The sequence below is a fragment of the Vigna angularis genome, chromosome 2 (assembly GCF_016808095.1).
Source record: "Vigna angularis cultivar LongXiaoDou No.4 chromosome 2, ASM1680809v1, whole genome shotgun sequence".
NCBI classification, from domain to species: domain Eukaryota; kingdom Viridiplantae; phylum Streptophyta; class Magnoliopsida; order Fabales; family Fabaceae; genus Vigna; species Vigna angularis.
The window spans coordinates 36,465,290-36,486,270 of NC_068971.1; the positions used below are offsets into that span (position 1 = coordinate 36,465,290).

Below are 20,981 nucleotides of genomic sequence, written 5' to 3' on the forward strand. Positions count from 1 at the left end.
ATGAAAGAAATATTTGCTAAACAACCAAAAATTTTTGTCATTAAAGTATAACAGGAAAAAGTGTATAACATACATAACGTCATATATGGATTAAAATGGATACCAAAATCAACACACTTGAAGAACTTCAACTTCATAAAAAATTCAAATTTACTCTATATGTTAAAAATGAACACAATGAAATATTTATGATATCTCTTTATATCAGTGATCTTTACAATATAACATGGTTTTTGTTTCAAGTGAATTATCATCTTTATATTCTCCTTGACTCTCTTTATCTGCCACTCATCAATTTAAAAAATATTATATCGTAATTTAAATTTTATTCATTATAAATTTTAATTATGATATAATTTATAAACATACAAAGTCAAAGTCTGTAATTATAATGGTTTATATATAAATATTCGCGCAATAATTAAAATAGTTATATATAAAACAATATGTAAAATTGTTTCTAATTGGTCAGTTGTGAGCAATAATGCAAAAATCAATGATTTTAAACTATTTCATCCTTTTTAACATAAAACAATAATAATATACATAAAATTGAAATTAACTCATGAATCAAAAAGTGTTTTAAAAAAATGAAAAATAAAATATTAAATTAATGTGATAATAATTATATTAAAGAACATCTCGAAACTTAACATTAATAATAGTTGTTCCCACAGAGGGGGAGTATGAAGTGTGATCGTGGTGTGTCCACAGTGGATAAGAGACAGAGTGAGTTAGATTCTAACATCAACCTTAAACCTTGTCCCTCCATACAAACATTTCACTAACATTAAGCCCCCCAATCTGAAATGGCAACCTTTCCATTCACTTCCTTATTCCCACTCACACTCTCATCTCCATCTTCATCTTTCAAGCTCTCGACTTTGCATGCTTTCAGAGCCTCAACTTCCGAGTATGTTTCCTTCCGGCACACACCCAGAAGGGAATTCTTGAAGGGTCTTGCTTTGATGCCTCTTCCTCTTGTTGTGCTGAGAGAGCCACCCCCTTCACATGCTAGAGAAGTTGAGGTTGGATCCTTCCTCCCACCCTCACCCTCTGACCCTTCTTTCGTTCTCTTCACCGCCTCTCCCAAGGACACTCCCGCCCTTCGAGCAGGTACATGGATTTAACACTACAGACAGAGTTCAATTGTTCACATTTGTGGCCGGAGTGAGTGCTAGTATAGATAATTATTTCATGGTTGTGTATTTGAGCATCACATTGTTTAGCTTCGTGTGCAAGGACAATTTGTGATTACGATTAATTTTTGGTGTTCCAAGAACCTGAATTATTTGATAGGCTAAGGAAGCTATGATTTTGATTACTCTTATGCAGACAATTTGGCTTGTTAATCGATAATTTTGCACCTCTCAGTTGCATATTTGAAAATTATAGCTGTAATTCTGGAGCTTTGTGACTCTGAAAAAGGTCTCATTGTATTAGAATCTAGGTCTGATTAACGTACAATTTTGTTACTGTGTCTACTCTCATCCTCCCCATGAATTGTATATGTATACATATTTGAGAGAAAAAGCATATATGAGGCATTTGATCTTGCCTAATGTTGTTCTATGCAAATGATAGTCTAGATTTAGTTCTTTGCAGGAAATGTGCAGCCATACAAGTTTCTCCTCCCCCCAACTTGGAAACAGGCTCGTGTAGCAAACATATTATCTGGAAATTACTGTCAGCCAAAGTGTGCAGAGCCTTGGGTGGAGGTTAAGTTTGAAGATGAAAAGCAGGGAAAGGTTCAGGTAGTGGCTTCGCCTTTGATACGCCTTACCAACAAACCGAATGCAACAATTGAAGACATTGGTAGCCCAGAAAAGCTGATTGCTTCTCTTGGCCCTTTTGTCACTGGAAACACACTTGATCCAGAAGAGCTCATTGAGACTTCAGTAGAAAAGCTTGGTGATCAGACGGTACATTTCTTTCCTAAACACTTACATTTTTGCTTTTACATGTTAGAAAAGGAAGAAACTGAATGAAGTACTCAACCAATAAGTTTAATAATTACTAGTCTTTTACTTTTTTCAACACTCACAAAATCAATGGCAGAACAAAAGTGTTCCAGTTGAAGCACTTCACTAAAACGACCATGTAGAACAGGTTTATACAGAGATGTATATTAGTGACCAACATTCTGAAACGTTATCTGCAGTACTACAAATATGTGCTTGAAACTCCATATGCTTTAACTGGCACACACAATCTTGCGAAAGCAACAGCAAAGGGAAACACTGTTGTGCTGTTTGTGGTCAGTGCCAATGACAAGCAGTGGCAAACGTCTGAGGAGACTCTAAAGACCGTGCTTGATTCCTTCCAAGTTTAGTTTTCTGTCAGGTAAATAAAGAAGTTTACCATCAGTTTATTTCTTTCTAGTTTTGTTTATACAAAAAGACTCAGCAATGCATTGGTCACCATTTCAAATTTTGTGTTTGGAGGTTGAATCATGTTTAAATGCTTTAACTTCATAGCAGTATGACCTTTTTCTTCTTTGTATATACCTCATTGAATAAACGACATATGTTTGGATTGTCTTAATTTCTTAATTTATTCATCTTTGTAACCAAACACTAGAATCAAGAAAGTAGATAAATAACAATTAGAAGAAGAGAATAAAGATGTTCAGTGCAGTAGCCGATTCATTGACTTCTTCATTATCAGAACCCATATGTTCAAAACACGAGTAATCTACTCCTTAGGGAGTTAAAACTATACTCTAACTAATGATGTAAGTTTTTCGTATTAATCCTTATTCAATCAAACTCTAAATATTGTAAACTCTCAAATATGTAGACATCAAAGCTTTTCATAATTAAAATTTGATTTCTTATTTAATTTAGAAATATGAAATATAACGTTATAAAAAGTAGTCAACTCTATTTTTTTTAAAACGCCAAAATATTTTCATTTTACACTCATATTTGGAGATGATAAAATGGTTCAGACTAACTCAGAAAATAGGATAGGGCAAGTTAATCGCATCGCAATGTCTATTTTTTATATATATAATTTTGTTTTGTATGTTAATATATAATATTAACAACACATTTAGTGAATTTCAATCTTTTTTGCTGGACCTATTTCCTTTATGACTAACCAACTTGATTCGTGGAATAAATTTTTAACCTAACCTATTTAATTTTCTGACATAATTTATTTTTAGAATTTTAGTTGTATTCTATTGATCGCTATAAAACTTGATTGGTTGTCAAAGAATACAAACAAATCTATGGTCAGGATCATAGTAACTTTTTCTCCTATTTGACTTCTCTTTTCCATTGCAATTACTCACAACCGGACTTTATTTCAACTTAACATTAAAAATGCATTTCTAGTGAACTTGATAAGAAATTCTACATGAAACAACGATGAGAAAACAATGGGAATTATTCTGGTATTTAATTTAGAGAAAGATACTGATGTCACATTAAAAAAAGAAAACATTCAAAAAAGAAAAGATGGTGAACGACAAATGATGAGGTTGATCATTACAAGTTATTTTTATAAATTTGGATTCTTATAACTAAAAACAATTCTACAAAGTCTCACAAATTGAAAATTCAATTTTCATTTTAAATTTATAAATCTTATGTTGCATGACACATACATCCTTTTATAAACTATTGTGTAAGACCTTCTAAATTTTACGTCAATTTTCGTTAAGTAGTTTTTAATGTTCACTAGTATTTAGCTTTCACTCACAAGAACATAAATGATTCACTTTCTTGTGGTTTTTCTTTCATTCCATGTGAGAATTCAACCTCTTGATTAGAAACATGATAGAAATTACAAAGAAAACCAAATTAATGTTACTAGTCAACCTCATAATTAGAAATACAATAAAAATTACAAAAAACACAAAACAGAATCATGTTAACCCTCTCAAGATTATATCAAACAACCTCTTGAAGGAGAGTTACGGATTCTAGTGTTAAACTTGTATTTGACCAAAGAGAACCTTGTTTTTATTCTAAGAAATGAAGCAGGAGATTAGTTGATAAATTAAATTAATTCATTAATCCAATTTTTAAAGTTACATTATTTTTGTCGGAAGTAATTTTAATATAAAAGAAAAGTAAGAAATAAAATGTTGAGACAATTTCAATTGGTGGATACAATATAATGAAATTAGTCCCTTATTATAAGCTCATATGACCAAAGCAACTCCTTCAAGAGTTTAAATTTGAAGAAAATTCTGAAAGACATTTTGTATGTAACAACCATAGCTATATACATTTTCTCTAATCATATCTTTCATAAAATAATAAATATATTGAGATAGATTGTCATCTTATAAAAGGATTGGAAATAAAAAGACATAACTACTAGATTTATTTATATTTATAACAAATTAAAAATGTATGACCTATATGTCTAAACTTAAAAAGAAATATTATAACTATTAAAATAAAATAAAAAACCAATCTTCTATGATTAAAAATATCTAAATTATATATATATATATATATATATATATATATATTTTTGTTAAGAAAATTTTATTTATTTTCATATTATATTTTTATTATAGAAAATATCAAATCTTTATTTCTAATTTTCCAATAATTTAAGGTGTCACCTCACAATTTTATATTATAATTTTAATTTGGTTTAATACCCAATTTTGTCCCCACTTTGGTTCGGAAATCTCAAGTTAGTCCCTTTATAGAAATGTGAGTGCAATGGATCCTTACTTGTAATTATTTGAGTCTAATGAGTCCCTTCCGTTAAATAGAAGGAAACGGAGTTAGTGGGCTGATGATGTGGCAGTTGTCTTTGGTGAGGTGTCAAGACGCAATTGTTTGCGTGCTTACGTGGTGTTAGGGTTCCCCATTTTCAAATTGGGTTTTATTAAAAATTGGGGATAACTCATTTCCAGTACCATCCCAACACTCACCTACAAACCAACACAACTTCCATTCCTCCATTCACTCAATAGAACTATACCCTCCAAACTCAATTTCCCCAACACGCACGCTGTTCCCCTCGCCTGACCGTCAACCGTCATCCATCCTCGCTGAAACAGCTACTGTTTCTTTTATCTGTAAAAGACAAGAAATCATTTCCCCCGCGCATCACAGAAAACCATCATCCCACCCCAACTACCACTTCGATTTCCAACTAGCAAAATCCCAAACACAGACTTGAAAAAACAGAAGAAATTATTCGGTTCCTAACTTCAATCAGATTTCCCATCACATGAACTCATTCCAAAACCCAGAACAGAAGAGATAAGGGAGAATAGGAGAGTCCATTGGTGGCGGCCTCCAAAGCTGTCGGCGTCGCGGTTGGGAACGGATCCGGTGGCGTTTGGGTTTGCCGCCGACGTCTAGATCGGCTCCTGGCGCGGCGCGGAGACGAGAAAGAGAGAAAGCAGTGACCCGCGGTCGGCAGCGGTGGACATGCCCTAATCTCGAACAAATCACCCCCAAATCCTTTTATCCCCAATTTTTAATAAAACCCAATTTGAAAATGGGGAACCCTAACACCACGTAAGCACGCAAACAATTGCGTCTTGACACCTCACCAAAGACAACTGCCACATCATCAGTCCACTAACTCCGTTTCCTTCTATTTAACGGAAGGGACTCACTAGACTCAAATAATTACAAGTAAGGATCCATTGCACTCACATTTCTATAAAGGACTAACTTGAGATTTCCGAAACAAAGTGGGAACAAAATTGGGTATTAAACCTTTTAATTTCTTAAAGTTAATTTTAATTGTCTGAGAACCGTGACTCAAATCTTACATAAACACATTTCAACTAAAGAAAAACTAAAATCATTGAAGTATATTATACCTATTAGACAATTAAGGCTGTATTTTATCTATGATTGTATTTTACTTTCACTGACTCTCATTTTGTTTAGGAAAAAAAAACTAATTAAAGTTGTATGACACATTCTATATCTTTTCTAAATGTATTTATGTATATATGGTACTAACCTTTTTGTAAATAAATATTTTGGTTAGTGTTATTCCATTGTTATATATTATGAAAGCCGTATTATTGTGAGGAAAGAAAAGTACATTTATACTGTTATTATCAATTGGTTCCTCTAAATTGAAATTTAATTGTCCGAGGTTATTTAAGTTGTCCATTTATTTCATTTAATTTCTTAAAAATTAGGAAAAAAATATGGTTTGACCCCTTAAAAACATTTTATATTTCTCCGCTTATTTGTTTTCATTTCTTCAAGTAAAATAATTAACTCGGGATCAATTTTTTAATATAAAAACTAGCCATGTGGACATCTATATAAAATCGCATGTTTAGTTATGGCAAAAGCTTTAGGTTGAAGAATGAATATACAGGGAATAAAATCATATCAGAGTAAAGGGCTATTTTAGCTCTAAAAGTATGACTTATCCAATTACATTCTGAAACTAAGTTTGAGAATTTTTTTCTTGTTCCATTAAATTAAATATTTACTGATATTTTAATTTCTATATAATTTAAATTTCATATTTTTATTTTATTTTTTAATCAACAAAATCATTAATCATCCAATAAATAGAGTATTTTAAGATTTTAGATTGATATTATCAACAAATTACTGTCAAAAATTTATTTAAAACAATTAGTTTAAAAACTGATAGTAACAATACTGTAAGCGTTTGCCCACTCAAATGTAACGTTAGTTTCTTTATTGAAAAGTAGAATATAATTCCCAAATTCACTCAATAGAAGTTCCACTCGAAAGCTAAGTGAAAGAAACGTAATATAAGCGACCAAAGCTCTGGAGCGGTTTCTAATCTATATGAATTTTAGACAGTTATCATAAAAACAATTTCATAAAATTATCATTATCCAAAATCGAGTTTACATGCTTTGTCTCAAACACACATTCGAACTAAAAATTCAGTGATGCGTGACAAGGGATCCGCTCATAAATTAAAAAGTGGGCATATATTATTCAGTTTCTAAGAAAGGTCTCAACCTTACACGGCTGGTGAACAACCCCCATTGAAGCCCAGCTCTGTATTCTCAGCTACATTTTTAAGCCTGCTACTTTAAATATGTTATTATGTACAAAACTGGAGCAGAGTTTCTTTCCTTCCTTCCCTCCCAGTTCCCACATATCCTTTGTTATAAAACTAGAACTCGGGTTAGATGGTTCAGCTCTATCGGAACACTTCACCGAAGGAAAGATGGATTCTCATACATAAGCAGTCACCAAAGGGGAGAAGCACGAGGCAGACCGCAAGAGTAAGTGACATACTTGACACTATCAATTAGCACAACCACGAAGATCCGAGAGAGTGACTTCGGTCTCATCATGCCATCGACATCACCATCGCCAACCTCTTTAGGATCAACAAGAACTGAAACCACCATGGAAGATTCATTACCATGGAGGTGGTTTTTATCCAAGTTTTTTACATGCTCTTCAGTTATGTTCAGACTCGATCCAGTAAGAGAATCTGGAAGCCCACGAAGGGTTCTTCTATTCCTGGTCTTTTTCACCGAGGTAGCATTCTGACGCTTTTCGGTAGACACATTAGATACTGATGTTGCAGGAACTATAGCTCCAGGACTTGGAGAAACATCAAACTGGAAAACTTCAGTGCACATGCCAGAACTTAACATTGGCCCTGTATCAGAAAACCAGAAAACTCAGCATACTTTCCATGTTATGAAGAAACAAAATAGGTCGACAGATCCTTTAATTTGCATATGATTGAAAGGTGGAAATCTCGAAGACACTGTTTTCAGCTCTTATATTTAGCCGAGATGCCGTTGATAATGAGTGTAAATCATGGCCTAAGAAAACCTATTCTACAGCTACAACAATAAACATGCGAAACGTACTGGAAAAATATTTTTAAAACCAATCTCATCACACTAGTTTGAGACTCCGAAGGAAACAAAGGAGAAAACACCTAATCAATTCGGAAAGGCATCAGAATTTGTTGCAACAATATTTCATCATTAATTTATAGTAACAAAACAGTATCATGATTTCTTATCAGGGAAAACCAAGGAACAACCAGAGAAAAGAAAAACATGTTATGTAAGCAAAGATAGCATCCTCAAGACTTAATCATCACCAAAATTAGAAACCTTAAGCCTAATGTGCTAGAATATTCACAGAATAAGATTAGAAAATAACCAAGACATGACATAAATTAGAAGAGTGATGTATCATATTATTTCCTATCAAGCAGCCTATACATAATAAAATTAACAATGAAAGCCACAATATTGGATAATCACCTGCAAGACCTTCACGGAACCACTGTTGCATTTTACCATCAGTTGCAGAGGACTTCATATGGTCCTTTAAAGCTTTGGTTGAACCAGAGGCAAGAGCCTTCCTCTGTTCAGCAGGAACCCTATATACATTTGGATGTCTTCCAACTTCAGGTATAGCCAATGCAGAATCCCAATCCTTAGGAATGGCCAAACCTGTTTCTCTCTTCTCCTTTGCATCGGCAGTTTGAGATGCCATAGCTTTTTCACTAGCCATTATGGAATGGATAATTAAGTTTCCATCAATCTTCACCATCTTATCATTCCTAGGAACATACAAAGAAGCAACAAGAGGCTCGCTGGCATTTCCCTGGCGACCAAAATTATCAGGGCCCTCCCGTTCACCCCTTTCTTCTCCTAAATGCCGGCCTCTCTCATGATTCATTTTGTCTTTAACACTAAACCTATCATTAGAAAACCGTACTTCTTCATCTCTTTCAGACCCATTCCTAGGACCGTTCACAGACCAAACCTTACCCCCACCTTGACCATATACCCTATCACTAACAAAGCTAGACATACCAGTATCAGGAACATTGTCCACTAAACCGCCAAACTTAAAATCCACAAGCGGAACAAGCCCACCAAAAAGCATGATAAAGAAAAACAAACCCAAGAAACTAATACTAGCAACCTTCTTAGTTTTCCCCTCACTCTTCTTACTATCGGACTTTTTACCTTTGGGTGCTGAAGTGGGTTGCTGAGGCTTCAACCTGGGAATGGGTACCAAAGGAACCTGAGATCCCTGAGGCTTGACAACATACGGAGCACAAGGCATCCAAGGATAAGTCATGTGTGCCATTGGAGGATGAGGGTAAATCCCAGGAGCAGGTGGTGGAGGAGCACACATCACACCAGCACCCACTTGCTGTCTAAGTGTAGCATTCTCAGCCACCATGTATGAAATCTTGCTACTCAGATCAGCAATGATGGAATTCATTGATCTCACTTTCTCCTCAAGCTCCTCCACGTAATGCTTCTTCCTCTGCCTAGAAAGCTGTGCACTTTCCCTATTCCTCATCAACCTTGCCTTCCTTTTCTCATCATCGTCATCAATTGCATTCACATCAGATGGAGTCTGTTTCTCTGTCTTAGTGTCCACCGAGGAGGAAGAGAACCTTCTGTGCTTGGTAGCACTTCCTTCACAACTCACTTTCTTCCTCTTCAGATCACACCCAGAAATTTCCTCCAATTTCACACCCTTGTCCATAACAGCATGCTCATGAGACGATGTTATGTTCCTCTCGAAAGATCCAGAATCAGGCGAGGGCGAGTTCACAGCCTCACATACACCCGATCCACCGTTCCCTGAACCCTGAGAGGAAACCGGTCCACCAGAAGACTCCTCCCGGTCGCAAAATTCAGACTCCGGCGATGAAATATTCGAAACCCTAACATCAGCCGCGTCATGCGAACCCTCTTTGCACGAATTACCCTCAGAAACAGAATCCGACGCTTGCGAATTGAAAAACCTTGAAACGCCGAAGCTCCGATCTCCAGAAACTACAGACGTGTCTGAACGCGGAGAATCGGAATTCTTCGCGGAAGACTCGTCAATCGGCGGCAAAACGGAGGTATTATTGGGGTCACATGCGTCAGGGAGAAGGAAATCCTCGACGTCGGAGGGAATGCAGATTTCGTCAAGATCGTCGAAGGTGATTTCGAACTCTCCATTGTTGTCATCAAAATCCATGCCGAATTCGAGATCTGAGGTGAAGGGAAGCGTGTCGGAGTTGAAGAGCGAGTCTATGGACAGGAGGGGGAGGGATCCAAACTCGGTGGAGAACTCGTCGAACAAGGGATCGGAGACCGGCAGCACCGCCGCCTCCGGCGACGGTTCCACGGCGTGCATTGATTCGGTCATGGGTGAGGGTTTCCGAGAAGGAAGACGGAAAGTTTGGGTTTTAAGAAATGTTGGGGTTTCGCTCCTTATTAGAAGACGAGAGCGTGAGTCACGCGCTATGAAACTGTCTACTGAATACGATAAATAGTTCTACAGAATTCTTGTGTGTCAGTCACTCTATGTGCCACGCGTTAATTTTTTTGAGTACTATTATTTATTATTATGAGGGAGAAAAAAGGACAAGAAAGCGTGTCCAGAAATCTGAGAAGGGATAATGGGAAGAAAGTAGTAGGACACAAAATCCTGTGAGCAAGAATTGCGTTTCCGCTACGTTCTGTTGCTTTCAACGACCACGACGGAAGGTGTCATGTTTTAAACGACTTTTCTTTTCGAAAGTTGAACCTAAAATTATAATGTCAGCAACTCACTACTCATGTACATATCTGATTCTTTAATTAATTTACATTGATACTATTAATCAAGGTGATGGAGGCATTTTTAATTAAGGATTTGGCTTTTAGTGAAGGAAATTTATTTTAGATGATAAAGCCTGGTGATGATATCTTATAGTATAATAATATATTATTTATTTCTAAAATATGTTTATATAATAACTTATTATTTAATATTTTATGATAGTATAATTTAATTTTCTTATATCTCTAATAGATTATAATGTAATAATTTATTATTTAATATTTTATGATAGAATAACTAATTATCATGTTATATTTTTAAGATATTTTAATGTAATGATTGATCATATAATATTTTAATAATAATTAAGTAACGAATTTGTTTAATATATGTGTTTATTTTTTACGTAGAAAGTTTATAAATACAATATTTATTACAAGGAATCTGATTGATTTTTTGAATTTTTACCTAGAATTCTTATATAAAGTCTCACATTCAATATTTCTCATTTCTCATATTTAAACTTTCTTAATTTGTAGTAGATTTTTCTTTTTATTTTGGAAAATAACTCAGTTTTCTCACCAAAAAGTAATAGTTTTGACTTTTAAAAGTGATGTGATGACTCATTATTTAGATGGATGACAAAGAGAATCCATCATTGTTGACAATCGTCTCACTCGTGCTATCTTGAATTTATGATCAAAAATTTGCAATGTCTTTAAGGAGTGTTATCTTAACACTCTATCTTTTTTTACATTAAAATTTTATTATTATATAACATTTTATTCAAATTTTGTGAATAATAGTGTTAAAATAGTTTTTTTCCTTTTCCTTTTATAACACATGCCTAAATAAATGTTGCAAGTTCCAATGATGGTAATAAGCTTATTAGCACTCTGGTTTAAAGGCTGAAGGTGAATAGTTTTGCAACTACTCAATGTCACCATCCAACATCTCCCGAGAAAGTGGTAATCGATTATTTTACTAAATGGATAAAGGTAGAACCTTTATCAACTAACACTATATAACAAGTGCAAAAGTTTATTTGGAAAATTTTGTATACAGACACACTTTACCCAACTATGTTGTCACCAAATATGATTGACCATTCATTAAAAAAGACTTTGAACAATTTTTGGAGTAACTCAATATAAAACGTCAAGTCTCTTCACAAATCAATGATCAAATTGAAGCAACAAAACAAATAGTTGCATGGAGGTACAACACGTGAGTAAAGAAACAAGTTTTTCACATAGACAACCTTGTATGGTAGAAGCTCAGAAAAGTGAGAAGATGAACTTGAAGGAAAGTTATCACCTGGTTGAAATGGTCTTTGTTGTATAAATGATGGATCCAAAATGGAGCATACAACCTTCAATACCTTAGTGGTAAACTAATATTGAGGACATGAAATGTTACTCATTTAAAGATGTACTATGTGATGTTACATATGAGGATATGTGTGCTCTTTTTTCATAGTTTAAATTTTATCCCTAAGTAGAGTTTTGTTGAGCAAAGTTTTAATGAAGCACATCAAGCATTAACCTTAACAAAAATCCTATTTTTACATATTGTTATACTATATGTTTTGTAAGCATTCCTCGAGAAAATTTTAGTATAAGCTTATGAGAATGTGACTAAATCAATAAAATCCGAGTATAATTAAGTGTTTGAGAATGTGACTAACTTAGGAAAATTCGAGCATGAGCGTAAAAAAAATGACTAACTCTAAATTTGAGCAGAAGTGTCCAAAAACATGACCACCTCGAGAAAATTTAAATATAAATAAGTGTCTAAAAATTCATATAAATTAATTTGTATTATGTTGTTATCTTAGTTTATGGATTCATTCCTTTTTTTTTTAAAAAGTATAATTCCTTGGTCTAATCAATTTATTTAAAAAATGTTCAACTTATCATTTATTTCAAAATATTATTTGAATAACATACATGAAATCGCCATGAAATCGCTCAAGGTCTTTGAAAATGCAAAAAAAAAAATTAACTACCTCAATTTAGGTTTTGAAACAGGAAAATAAACGATGGTAAGAAAAGATTGGTCAGGATTTAGGTTCAAAGTGGAATATATGATAAGAAACAATGATGGAATCCATGAAGAATGAAAGGGGATTCCCCTTGTCTAACCAATTGATAGTTCTAATTTTGGAGTTTTAACATATTAATCAAAATGAAATTTCCCCAATATTTGAAAACAAATCTTTGAACACATTTTTTTAAACTTTTTTTTTCCTTTAAATTAAAACTTTTGAAAGATAACAATCAATCTTTAATCTATGTGGAATTTATTAAACTTGTATTGTAGTATACAAATTGACAGTAAAGGCCCCCGACAATGATGTCATGGTTATTTGGAACAAGGTTCTATGAATTTTCATCCAATATATGTTTGATTTCTCTTCATTTACTTCTCTTTTTTCTTTTTTTATTTTCATTCTTTCTCTCAAAAGCATTTTTTAAGGTTGGAAAAAATAGGAGTCTTAAAAATAAAGTAGTCTTGAAACTTTGGTGTTTTTGTTTGATAATTAGTGTTCTTAAGTGTACATCTTTGTTAGAACATAATTGTTATGTTTTTTATTTATATTTTAGCTTACGGGCAAAAATGGTCTTTTACCTTTTATTAATTAGGTGTAAGAAATTAAAATAGGGGGTGTAAAAAGGAAAAACATGCAAATTAAATAATGTGAGAATTTAATAAAAAGATATTATATAAATCTTTTTGAAGATTTACCTGTTACTATTTTTAAAAAGTAGTTGAAAGAAAATAAGAGCTATAATCTTGAGATTAAAAGAGATATTATTATTAGAAAATAATATTATTAGATATTGTTAGATATTCTAAAAAATATTCTTGAATATTGTTATATAGTTAATTAAAAGATATATTGAAATATTATTATATATAATTAGATATTATGGCTAGATAATAATAATATATATTATTGATAAACTCAGTATTGATGTTATGGACTGTTGTGGTTGTGGGTGGTCGCGCAAGTGGGGGGTTGTGGTGGTTGACCGTGGAGTCCCTCGACTAGGTTTGGGCTGATAGATTTGGGGTTGTCTTGTTGGGCCTGTAACTTGGTTTGATTTGGCTTGAGTTGGGTTGAGCCAGTTTGGGTCTGGTTGCACCTACAAGGCTTCCTTGTTTTGAAGAAAAGGAAATAAAGGAACGAACCTAATTAAAACTTAAAACAAAATAATAATAATAATACTAATAATAATAATAATAATAATAATAATTTAATTGGGCTAGCTGAGCTTCGAGGACTAGAGTTGAATTTTTGGTTGGACATTAAATTAGGGGTGTTGCTCCCTCTACCATCACCTCTTGCTCCCTCCACCTTCTTATTCCTGTTTTACCCTTCAGTACAATTTTATTTTTAGGATTAATATTTTTTAACTTCTACCTACTCTAATCCCCTACATGAATGCGATGGTCTCGTTTATGCTTAACCAACAAGCATTTGTTATTGACAGTTATGTTGTTTCTTTCTTTCTTCGATCTCATCTCCCAAACAACACAATCATTTTAATGGTGGACCCATGTTTCTATGTTTCATTTTCTTTTGTCTCTCTCTGTTTTTTATGCTTCTTTCCATTGTTGCATCTTTTGAACTTTCTGATTGTTTATCTTACTCACACCAACGTCGGAAGAGTTATGCAATCTCACATAAAAAAAAGTGTTGATACATGAAGAAGAAATATATGTCACAATGTGTCAGAAAAAAAATATTGTGGAGGATAGTTAATTTTATAAAAAGGTTGAAACATTTTATATAATCATTTAAATAAAAAATTAAAATATTGAAATTTTAAAACTTTAAGAGAGGAATTTGATCATTTAAATTTAGAAAATTTTAAATTATAATTAAATAGTAAGAATTTTGAACTTTTGAAATTTTTTTAATTAATTCATGTATACATTTTTCATTTTTTTTATTCCGTTATGTTTTGAAATTGAGATATAGATACTTTAACACATTTTACTGACAATAATGAATATTTCTCTCATGCTAACAATCGATTGTGGTTAATTTCCAGATTCATTTTGCAATCATTTTTTTTACCAACATTAATAATATATGTTTCCATTGATGTCATTTAGAACTTTTTATCAATGTCAATAAATTATTTTTTTATGATGTTAGTCATAAAATATTCATTATTGTCAGTCATAAAATATTCATTATCGTTTGGAACCGCACCGCCGAATGACCACCACAAACACCCTGCATCGTCGCACCACGAAAAGCCACACCACCGCACCACAAAACCAAATGGATATGGAGACAAGAATATGAAGAAGAATCAAATGGATATGGAGAAGAGAAGTAAGAATTGGGAGATGAGAAGAAACGAATCCGGTGAGAGTTGGAGGGGGTGGGAATCTGGAAAGAGAGAAAGTGAGACTTAGGATAGTGGGGGAGTGGGGCTATGCAGGGAAAATGGGTGAGTAAAAATAGGCAGGAATTTAGGGTTTTAGAATAAAGTAAATAAATAGGGTTAAAAGTAAAAATGGCTACTTTTGCAATTAAAATTTTTTTGTAAAGGGTTGGGAGGTGGAGGGAGTAAGGGGTGGTGGTGGAGGGAGCAACACCCTTAAATTAGTAATGGTAAAGACAAAAACTTTAATAAGAATAAGATAATGAAAAATTTAAAATAAAAGTTATGTTTCTAAAACCTATGTTTATTGATAAAAAATACACATATCATAACTAATCTCGCGAGTTTAGTATTATGGTTATTATATTATAATAAGGTATCACTCTATTATTATTAACTATTCTATTATTATATACTTGAGGTAAGTATTATTCCAATGATAATACAGATCCACAATCCGTGTTGATCTTATAAACACAAATAGTATTCTCCGAAGGAATACACACTTAATAATAACTAATACTCGCTATATTCATAAAGATTCAAACTCTCTTATAAATTTAAATGTTAAAAAGAATATTTTGTAAATGGATATTTCCCCTCTTAGCAAGAAAAGATTCAATTTTGACCATCAAAAACATTCAAGCCACTAGTAGGATTTTGCCACCTACCTGAAGATACACAAGATCATGGTAAGATTTACTTATATTATTTGATTTGAATGTGTGATTTTATGATAACAAAAATTAATAAATTTAAAATTATTATGACTACATATATATTTTTTATAATTTTATTATAGGTAATTTTTTATCATAGATATATACATTTCAGTTTAAAATATAACTAAATTAAAAAGAAGGTCAGATAAAAATTGTTAAGTTTAGAAAAGAATGATACTTAAAGGGTTAAAATTGGTATAAATTGGTAAGACAATTATTTTAATTTTGAAAAAAACAAATGTTATGAGTACACGAAAAAGAATAGATCTCAATGGTATAGATAATTAACTATAAGGATGTTATTTTTTTTTATATTTTTAAAAAGTATTTATAAAATGAATAATTTATATATTCATCTTGAAGTTAAAACAAACATGTAATTTTTCTATTACAAAAATAAATAACCTGGTTAATATTATTTTTCGTGAAGCAGAAAGTAAAACTTATTTTATTCGATTTCTTTACAAAGAAAGAAGTTACATGTACGATAAATTTAATAATTTTTACAAATTACAATTTATAATTAAGCGATAATGTCAAATATTTTTGTTTTATATTGTTGACTAATGAAAATTATTTTGTTTTTACTCGTGGAAAGATTTAAAGCTAACTACAACTACAATAAACTTAGGAGAAAATGTATAGGAAGCAATTAAACATTCAAATATTTTTTACTTTGTATTCAGAAGAATGGGCCAAGTTCGTTGCTGAGTCCAAAAGAGTTGTGGTCAAACACGGCCTAGTCTGCGTAAGTTGGTTTGTCCAAAATTAGTTGAACTAACAAATGCACGAGCTAAGATATCATATCAGTGCCTGAGAATAGTGTTTCATGGATATTGTTTGGACTTTTGTTGCAATGCATGTATCATGATTTATGTTATATTTGTACACTCCTCAAAGTACATTCAACTAAAGAGTATAAATTGATGAATATAAGAATTAATGTTCGTACATTTTTATACTATCATATTTAGCTATAAATTATCAATAATAAGTTTTAAGCTAGTTATTAAAAAAGTCTAATAAATTTATTATATATATGATAAATTTTATTGTTAGATGGCACTTAAAGTAAAGCATAATATTTTAAAGAAAAATAATGTAATAGAAGGAGTAGAACGCAAAAGCAATAAATATAAGTACTATTTAAAATTTCTAAATCGTAATTGTTGGATGATTGTTGTAGAGGAGATACTTTAATATTGTAATATTTTGACATCATTTTTACATGAGTATGACATTTTCTCTTATAAATGGGTGAGTCATGCTAAAAGTCATTTCTACACTAATGTTGTTTCTGTTTTTTATTAGACATTGCAAGAGATTTATCTCTTGTAATCAAATATATCTTACATATTTGAAAGTATCAATTTTGTGAAGGATCCTAAGGCGTGTTAGCTTCAATTTTTGGCTAATAAGATTGCTTAGTATGATAAGAAGAATTCAGGTACTAAATTTGGTAATTGTTAACTTATTGCTTTATAGATTTCAAGTTTATAATGGTCTATTAAGCTTCTTCTTGAGGTGGAACAATGGATTCAAAATTTTGTTTTGACTAAAGATACACAAACAAAGGGACTACTTAATAGAACTGTCGTTTGACCTCTTAAGCCATGGGCTGACCTTAACCCCTCTAAAATCATGTTCTATTTTTTTGACACACTTAACAGAGAGTTTTTTAAAAGTCTCAACCCCAAAGCCCCACATAAAGTAGGTTGGGGTAGGGTTAGGGTTAGGGTGGGGTTGACCTTCAAAACTAAATTACTTCATTTTTAATGCATTTTTAATTATTTATTTCACTTCAAACATCTTTCTACAATGTTGAATACCCAAAAAAATTTATTGTTTAATAATTTATTGCACAAGGGTATTTTTTATTGTATAATAAAAAAGGTGTAGTTTTAATAGAAATTAGTGTAATAATTATTTTATACAAATTTAGAAAAATGAAAGTTAATTTATATTTGCTTCTAATATATTATTCCTAAAAAATATATAAATATTGCTTTTATAAAAAGTTATTAAAAATAATTTTTTTAATTGTAATCTTATTTTAGATACATAATTTCATTATTTTGAAAAGTTAAAAATATAATATATGTTAAGTTTGTTTAAACCTTAAAATAAGGTAATTTGGAAAAAAAAAATATTCAAAATAAATCATTTTTTATAAGTTCAAAAATTACTTATATTTAGATAAAATTGTATATTTAGATACAGTTATAAAAGCACATTTTCTTTTAATTCTTTTGTGTTTTGAAAGCTTTTATGAATTTATTTTAATAGACTATTTAAAAAGATTATATATAAATAAGCTTTTAACTTATTTTTTAGTTTTGATATCTAAAATATAATAAGCGTGTTTCAGTTTAAAAAGAAATGGTTTTTTCTCAAAAGAATCATTCATAAAAAATCAAATAAATTATTATTTTTTATAAAATAGTGCTAATATAACATAAACATTTTCGTATATCAAAATTGAATACAAATACACATAATTTTATAAAAAAGAAAAAAAAAACTAGATGTTAATACAATTGCATAATTTGTTTCAGATACGCATGACTAATGGATGTGATTAAGTTACAACATCACTTAGACTAATATGCTAACTTAATGACAAATTTTTTTAATATTATAAGGAATAAGATAATCAACATGTTAAAAAAAGATATATGAGTTGACCCCCCAACCCATATGAGCTAGGGACAAGTCCTATAAGATGAGATAATTTGACAAGTCTACTGCTCAATGTAAAATGGTCCATCTTGTGTGGTTCTAAGTTGAATGGTGATTTGCAGGTTACTAATATTTAGATGGAGTATAAAGCTTATATGTTACTTTAACTTGAGAGTTTGCTTATGAAAAAATGACTTGGACTAAGCTCATGCGTACTTGATTTCTTAAGTCTAAGTATCAAAAATATATTTAAATCATCATCAATTTGACATGGTATTAAGGATGCATATAATGTTGTTATGGAAAATACTTTTTGGACACTAGGTAAGGAACATTGTATTAATATTTGAAATGATCATTGATGTTTTGACATTTATATATTTAAATTGGCTATAATTCCTTATTTTGATAGAGTAAGGTTATAATACTCTCTTGTTAGTTTGGCATGGATAGGTATTCGGTGAAACTTTCCTTCTTTTGTGGCTAGTTTATATGACTTTTCTTCTTTAATGGTTAATGAGAATGAAGATGTGTCTAATTGAACTCTGGACAATACAAATGTGTTTTATAAAAAAATCTGTAAAAAAAAGAGAAAATTCTCTTATGGTATGGAATGTGTGGATTGAGGAAACTTTGATTTGGTTGGATGAGGTGCCACAAAAACTTTGATTGTGTGAAAAATATTGTATGGTTGTTTATCTTTTGATTTAAAGATTAAAAAAACAATGATTTTATGTTGTTTTTTGTGTACTAATAATATTAAATCTTTATCTCATTTGTTATTTAATTATTCTTTTGCTAGATGGATATAAAAAGTACACCTATTCACTAAAAAAACATTAATAAATGAATCAAAAATTTGAAATTGTTCATTTTACTTAATAAATATAATTAATGTTGTTATTTCATTTAATAAGTATTATTAATACAAAATAAATATTACTTAACTTAAAAAATATCTTTAATAAAAATGCTTTTTTTAAACCACTTAGCACTGGTTAACAACCCACTCTTTGAGATATTTTAGTCATTAAAAAATTTAATTTTTGTATTGTAAAAAAAGAAAGAAATTGAAGATAAAATAGTGGATGTAAAGTGTGTTTAAAAAATTTGTTGGGTGTCAAATTACATGTGGCAAACTCAACTACTCTAAATTAATTAAAAGAAAAAGAAAATATTAGAAGGTCAATTTTTAATAAAGCAAATGCATAAAAAGTATTAATATAATATAGTTTTATTTAATGAAATTACAATATCAATTATACTATAGATCTATTAAAGAATTGATTAAAAACTTATATCAATGCAAAACAAAATATACATAAATACAAATATTTACAAAATATAAGTCAAATTAAAAATTTATATTCTATTTTGAATGTTGCTTTTACACCAATACCTATATTTGTTCGTATACGTATACATGATATAGTAATGGTATGTCACACCATAATAACATATGCAAGGGTAAGTTATTAAAAACAAATTTATTTAAAAGTCATATATAAAAAGATACATTTTAATTAACTAGTCACAACAATTCACTTTCATTTAAAAATAAAACATATAATAATCACATAGACCATACATAGATATATTCATAAAAAATATTCAATAAGTGAAATATCATTTGACACCTTCTGAAAGACTATGTTGTATTAGAGACTAATTCATAATTTAATCAAAGACAAACTTACCAACGAATCCACAAATCATAAAATTAGAGTAAGTTCATTACAACTTATGCCATTGATCTACACATATTGCGGTGTAGGAACTCCCATTATTTCTCACCACATGATATCTTATCTCTATGACTTAGATCATTGGTAAAACAAGTGGTTTCTATTATAACATAAGTGTCAATATTTAATATTCAAATCAAACAAAAATTTACTTATCATAACATATAAGTAATAACAAATTCATGTAAGGTTCACCATTTTCATGTGAGTTTCAAATCATCTCACATTCTACCTATACATTTTGTCTCAGTCAAACTGATCATGTATCATCAATCACATATACTTAATCTCAATTTAAATGCTAATAAATCTTCTAGTGTATTAATATAATATCCCAATATAATGTAATAATAAAATAAAATAAAGCAATGAAAGATAAACTAATTTTAGCATTTTAAAATATTTAAACTCATTTCTTTAGAGCTCATAAATACTCTCTTAGTCAACATTTGGTTTGTAAAGCACATGCAGAAATTTGCTATTAGAATTTTACTCACTTAACCAAAAACCTTAGCATAAAAAGTGAATTTTGGATTGCCAAATAATTTGGCTCCCAACTAATGACCACTAGGATATTTTATAAAAATGGTTTCACAAATTGAGAATATGACATGCCTAATTATTATAAGGGAGAATATGATTCTCTTAACGACCAATTCTTTATAAGCTTTTGAGTTTTTTACAAAACTAATTTTACCTGGAAAGAGATTTGCTAAAATTAAGGTTATCTCTTCATTTCTTATGCCAAAAATTGATACACACATTTGAAACACATCAAACTAAACCAATCTATCTCAAATAATCAAAATGTAACCTATAAAAAATAATCAACATAATACACTAAGTCAAATATATAAAATTGAGTTTATCTCTTCATTTCTTATGCCAAAATTGATACACACATTTTAA

General features: G+C 30.7%; 2 protein-coding genes across 3 annotated transcripts; one reads left to right on the top strand and one right to left on the bottom strand.

Annotated features, from left to right (window-relative positions):
* The first annotated feature begins 707 nt into the window (after window positions 1-707).
* Window positions 708-2,544, top strand: LOC108345073 (psbP domain-containing protein 6, chloroplastic). Of its 2 annotated transcripts, none has more exons than XM_052873997.1 (3): window positions 708-1,116; window positions 1,606-1,922; window positions 2,059-2,194. In XM_052873997.1, the coding sequence occupies exons 1-3, from the start codon at window positions 810-812 to the stop codon at window positions 2,089-2,091; spliced, it is 657 nt and encodes a 218-aa protein (XP_052729957.1). In that variant the 5' UTR covers window positions 708-809; the 3' UTR covers window positions 2,092-2,194. The 2 variants fall into 2 exon arrangements, with proteins under 2 accessions (XP_052729957.1, XP_017439129.2); XM_017583640.2 differs by having other exon boundaries at window positions 719-1,116; window positions 2,162-2,544.
* A 4,356-nt stretch (window positions 2,545-6,900) lies between these two features.
* On the bottom strand, window positions 6,901-10,232 carry LOC108345800 (bZIP transcription factor 17). Its single transcript, XM_017584561.2, has 2 exons — window positions 8,228-10,232; window positions 6,901-7,605 (listed from the first exon to the last, which is right to left on the bottom strand). Exons 1-2 carry the CDS (start codon window positions 10,125-10,127, stop codon window positions 7,184-7,186), a joined length of 2,322 nt encoding a protein of 773 aa, XP_017440050.1. The 5' UTR covers window positions 10,128-10,232; the 3' UTR covers window positions 6,901-7,183.
* Window positions 10,233-20,981: the final 10,749 nt, after the last annotated feature.

Coding starts and splice junctions, on each gene's coding strand:
- LOC108345073 (XM_017583640.2), top strand. CDS start 810: ATGGCAACCTTTCCATTCACTTCCTTATTCCCACTCACACTCTCATCT. Junction 1,117..1,605: donor CACTCCCGCCCTTCGAGCAG/GTACATGGATTT, acceptor AGTTCTTTGCAG/GAAATGTGCAGCCATACAAG. Junction 1,923..2,161: donor AAAAGCTTGGTGATCAGACG/GTACATTTCTTT, acceptor CGTTATCTGCAG/TACTACAAATATGTGCTTGA.
- LOC108345800 (XM_017584561.2), bottom strand. CDS start 10,127: ATGACCGAATCAATGCACGCCGTGGAACCGTCGCCGGAGGCGGCGGTG. Junction 7,606..8,227: donor GTTCCGTGAAGGTCTTGCAG/GTGATTATCCAA, acceptor TTTCTGATACAG/GGCCAATGTTAAGTTCTGGC.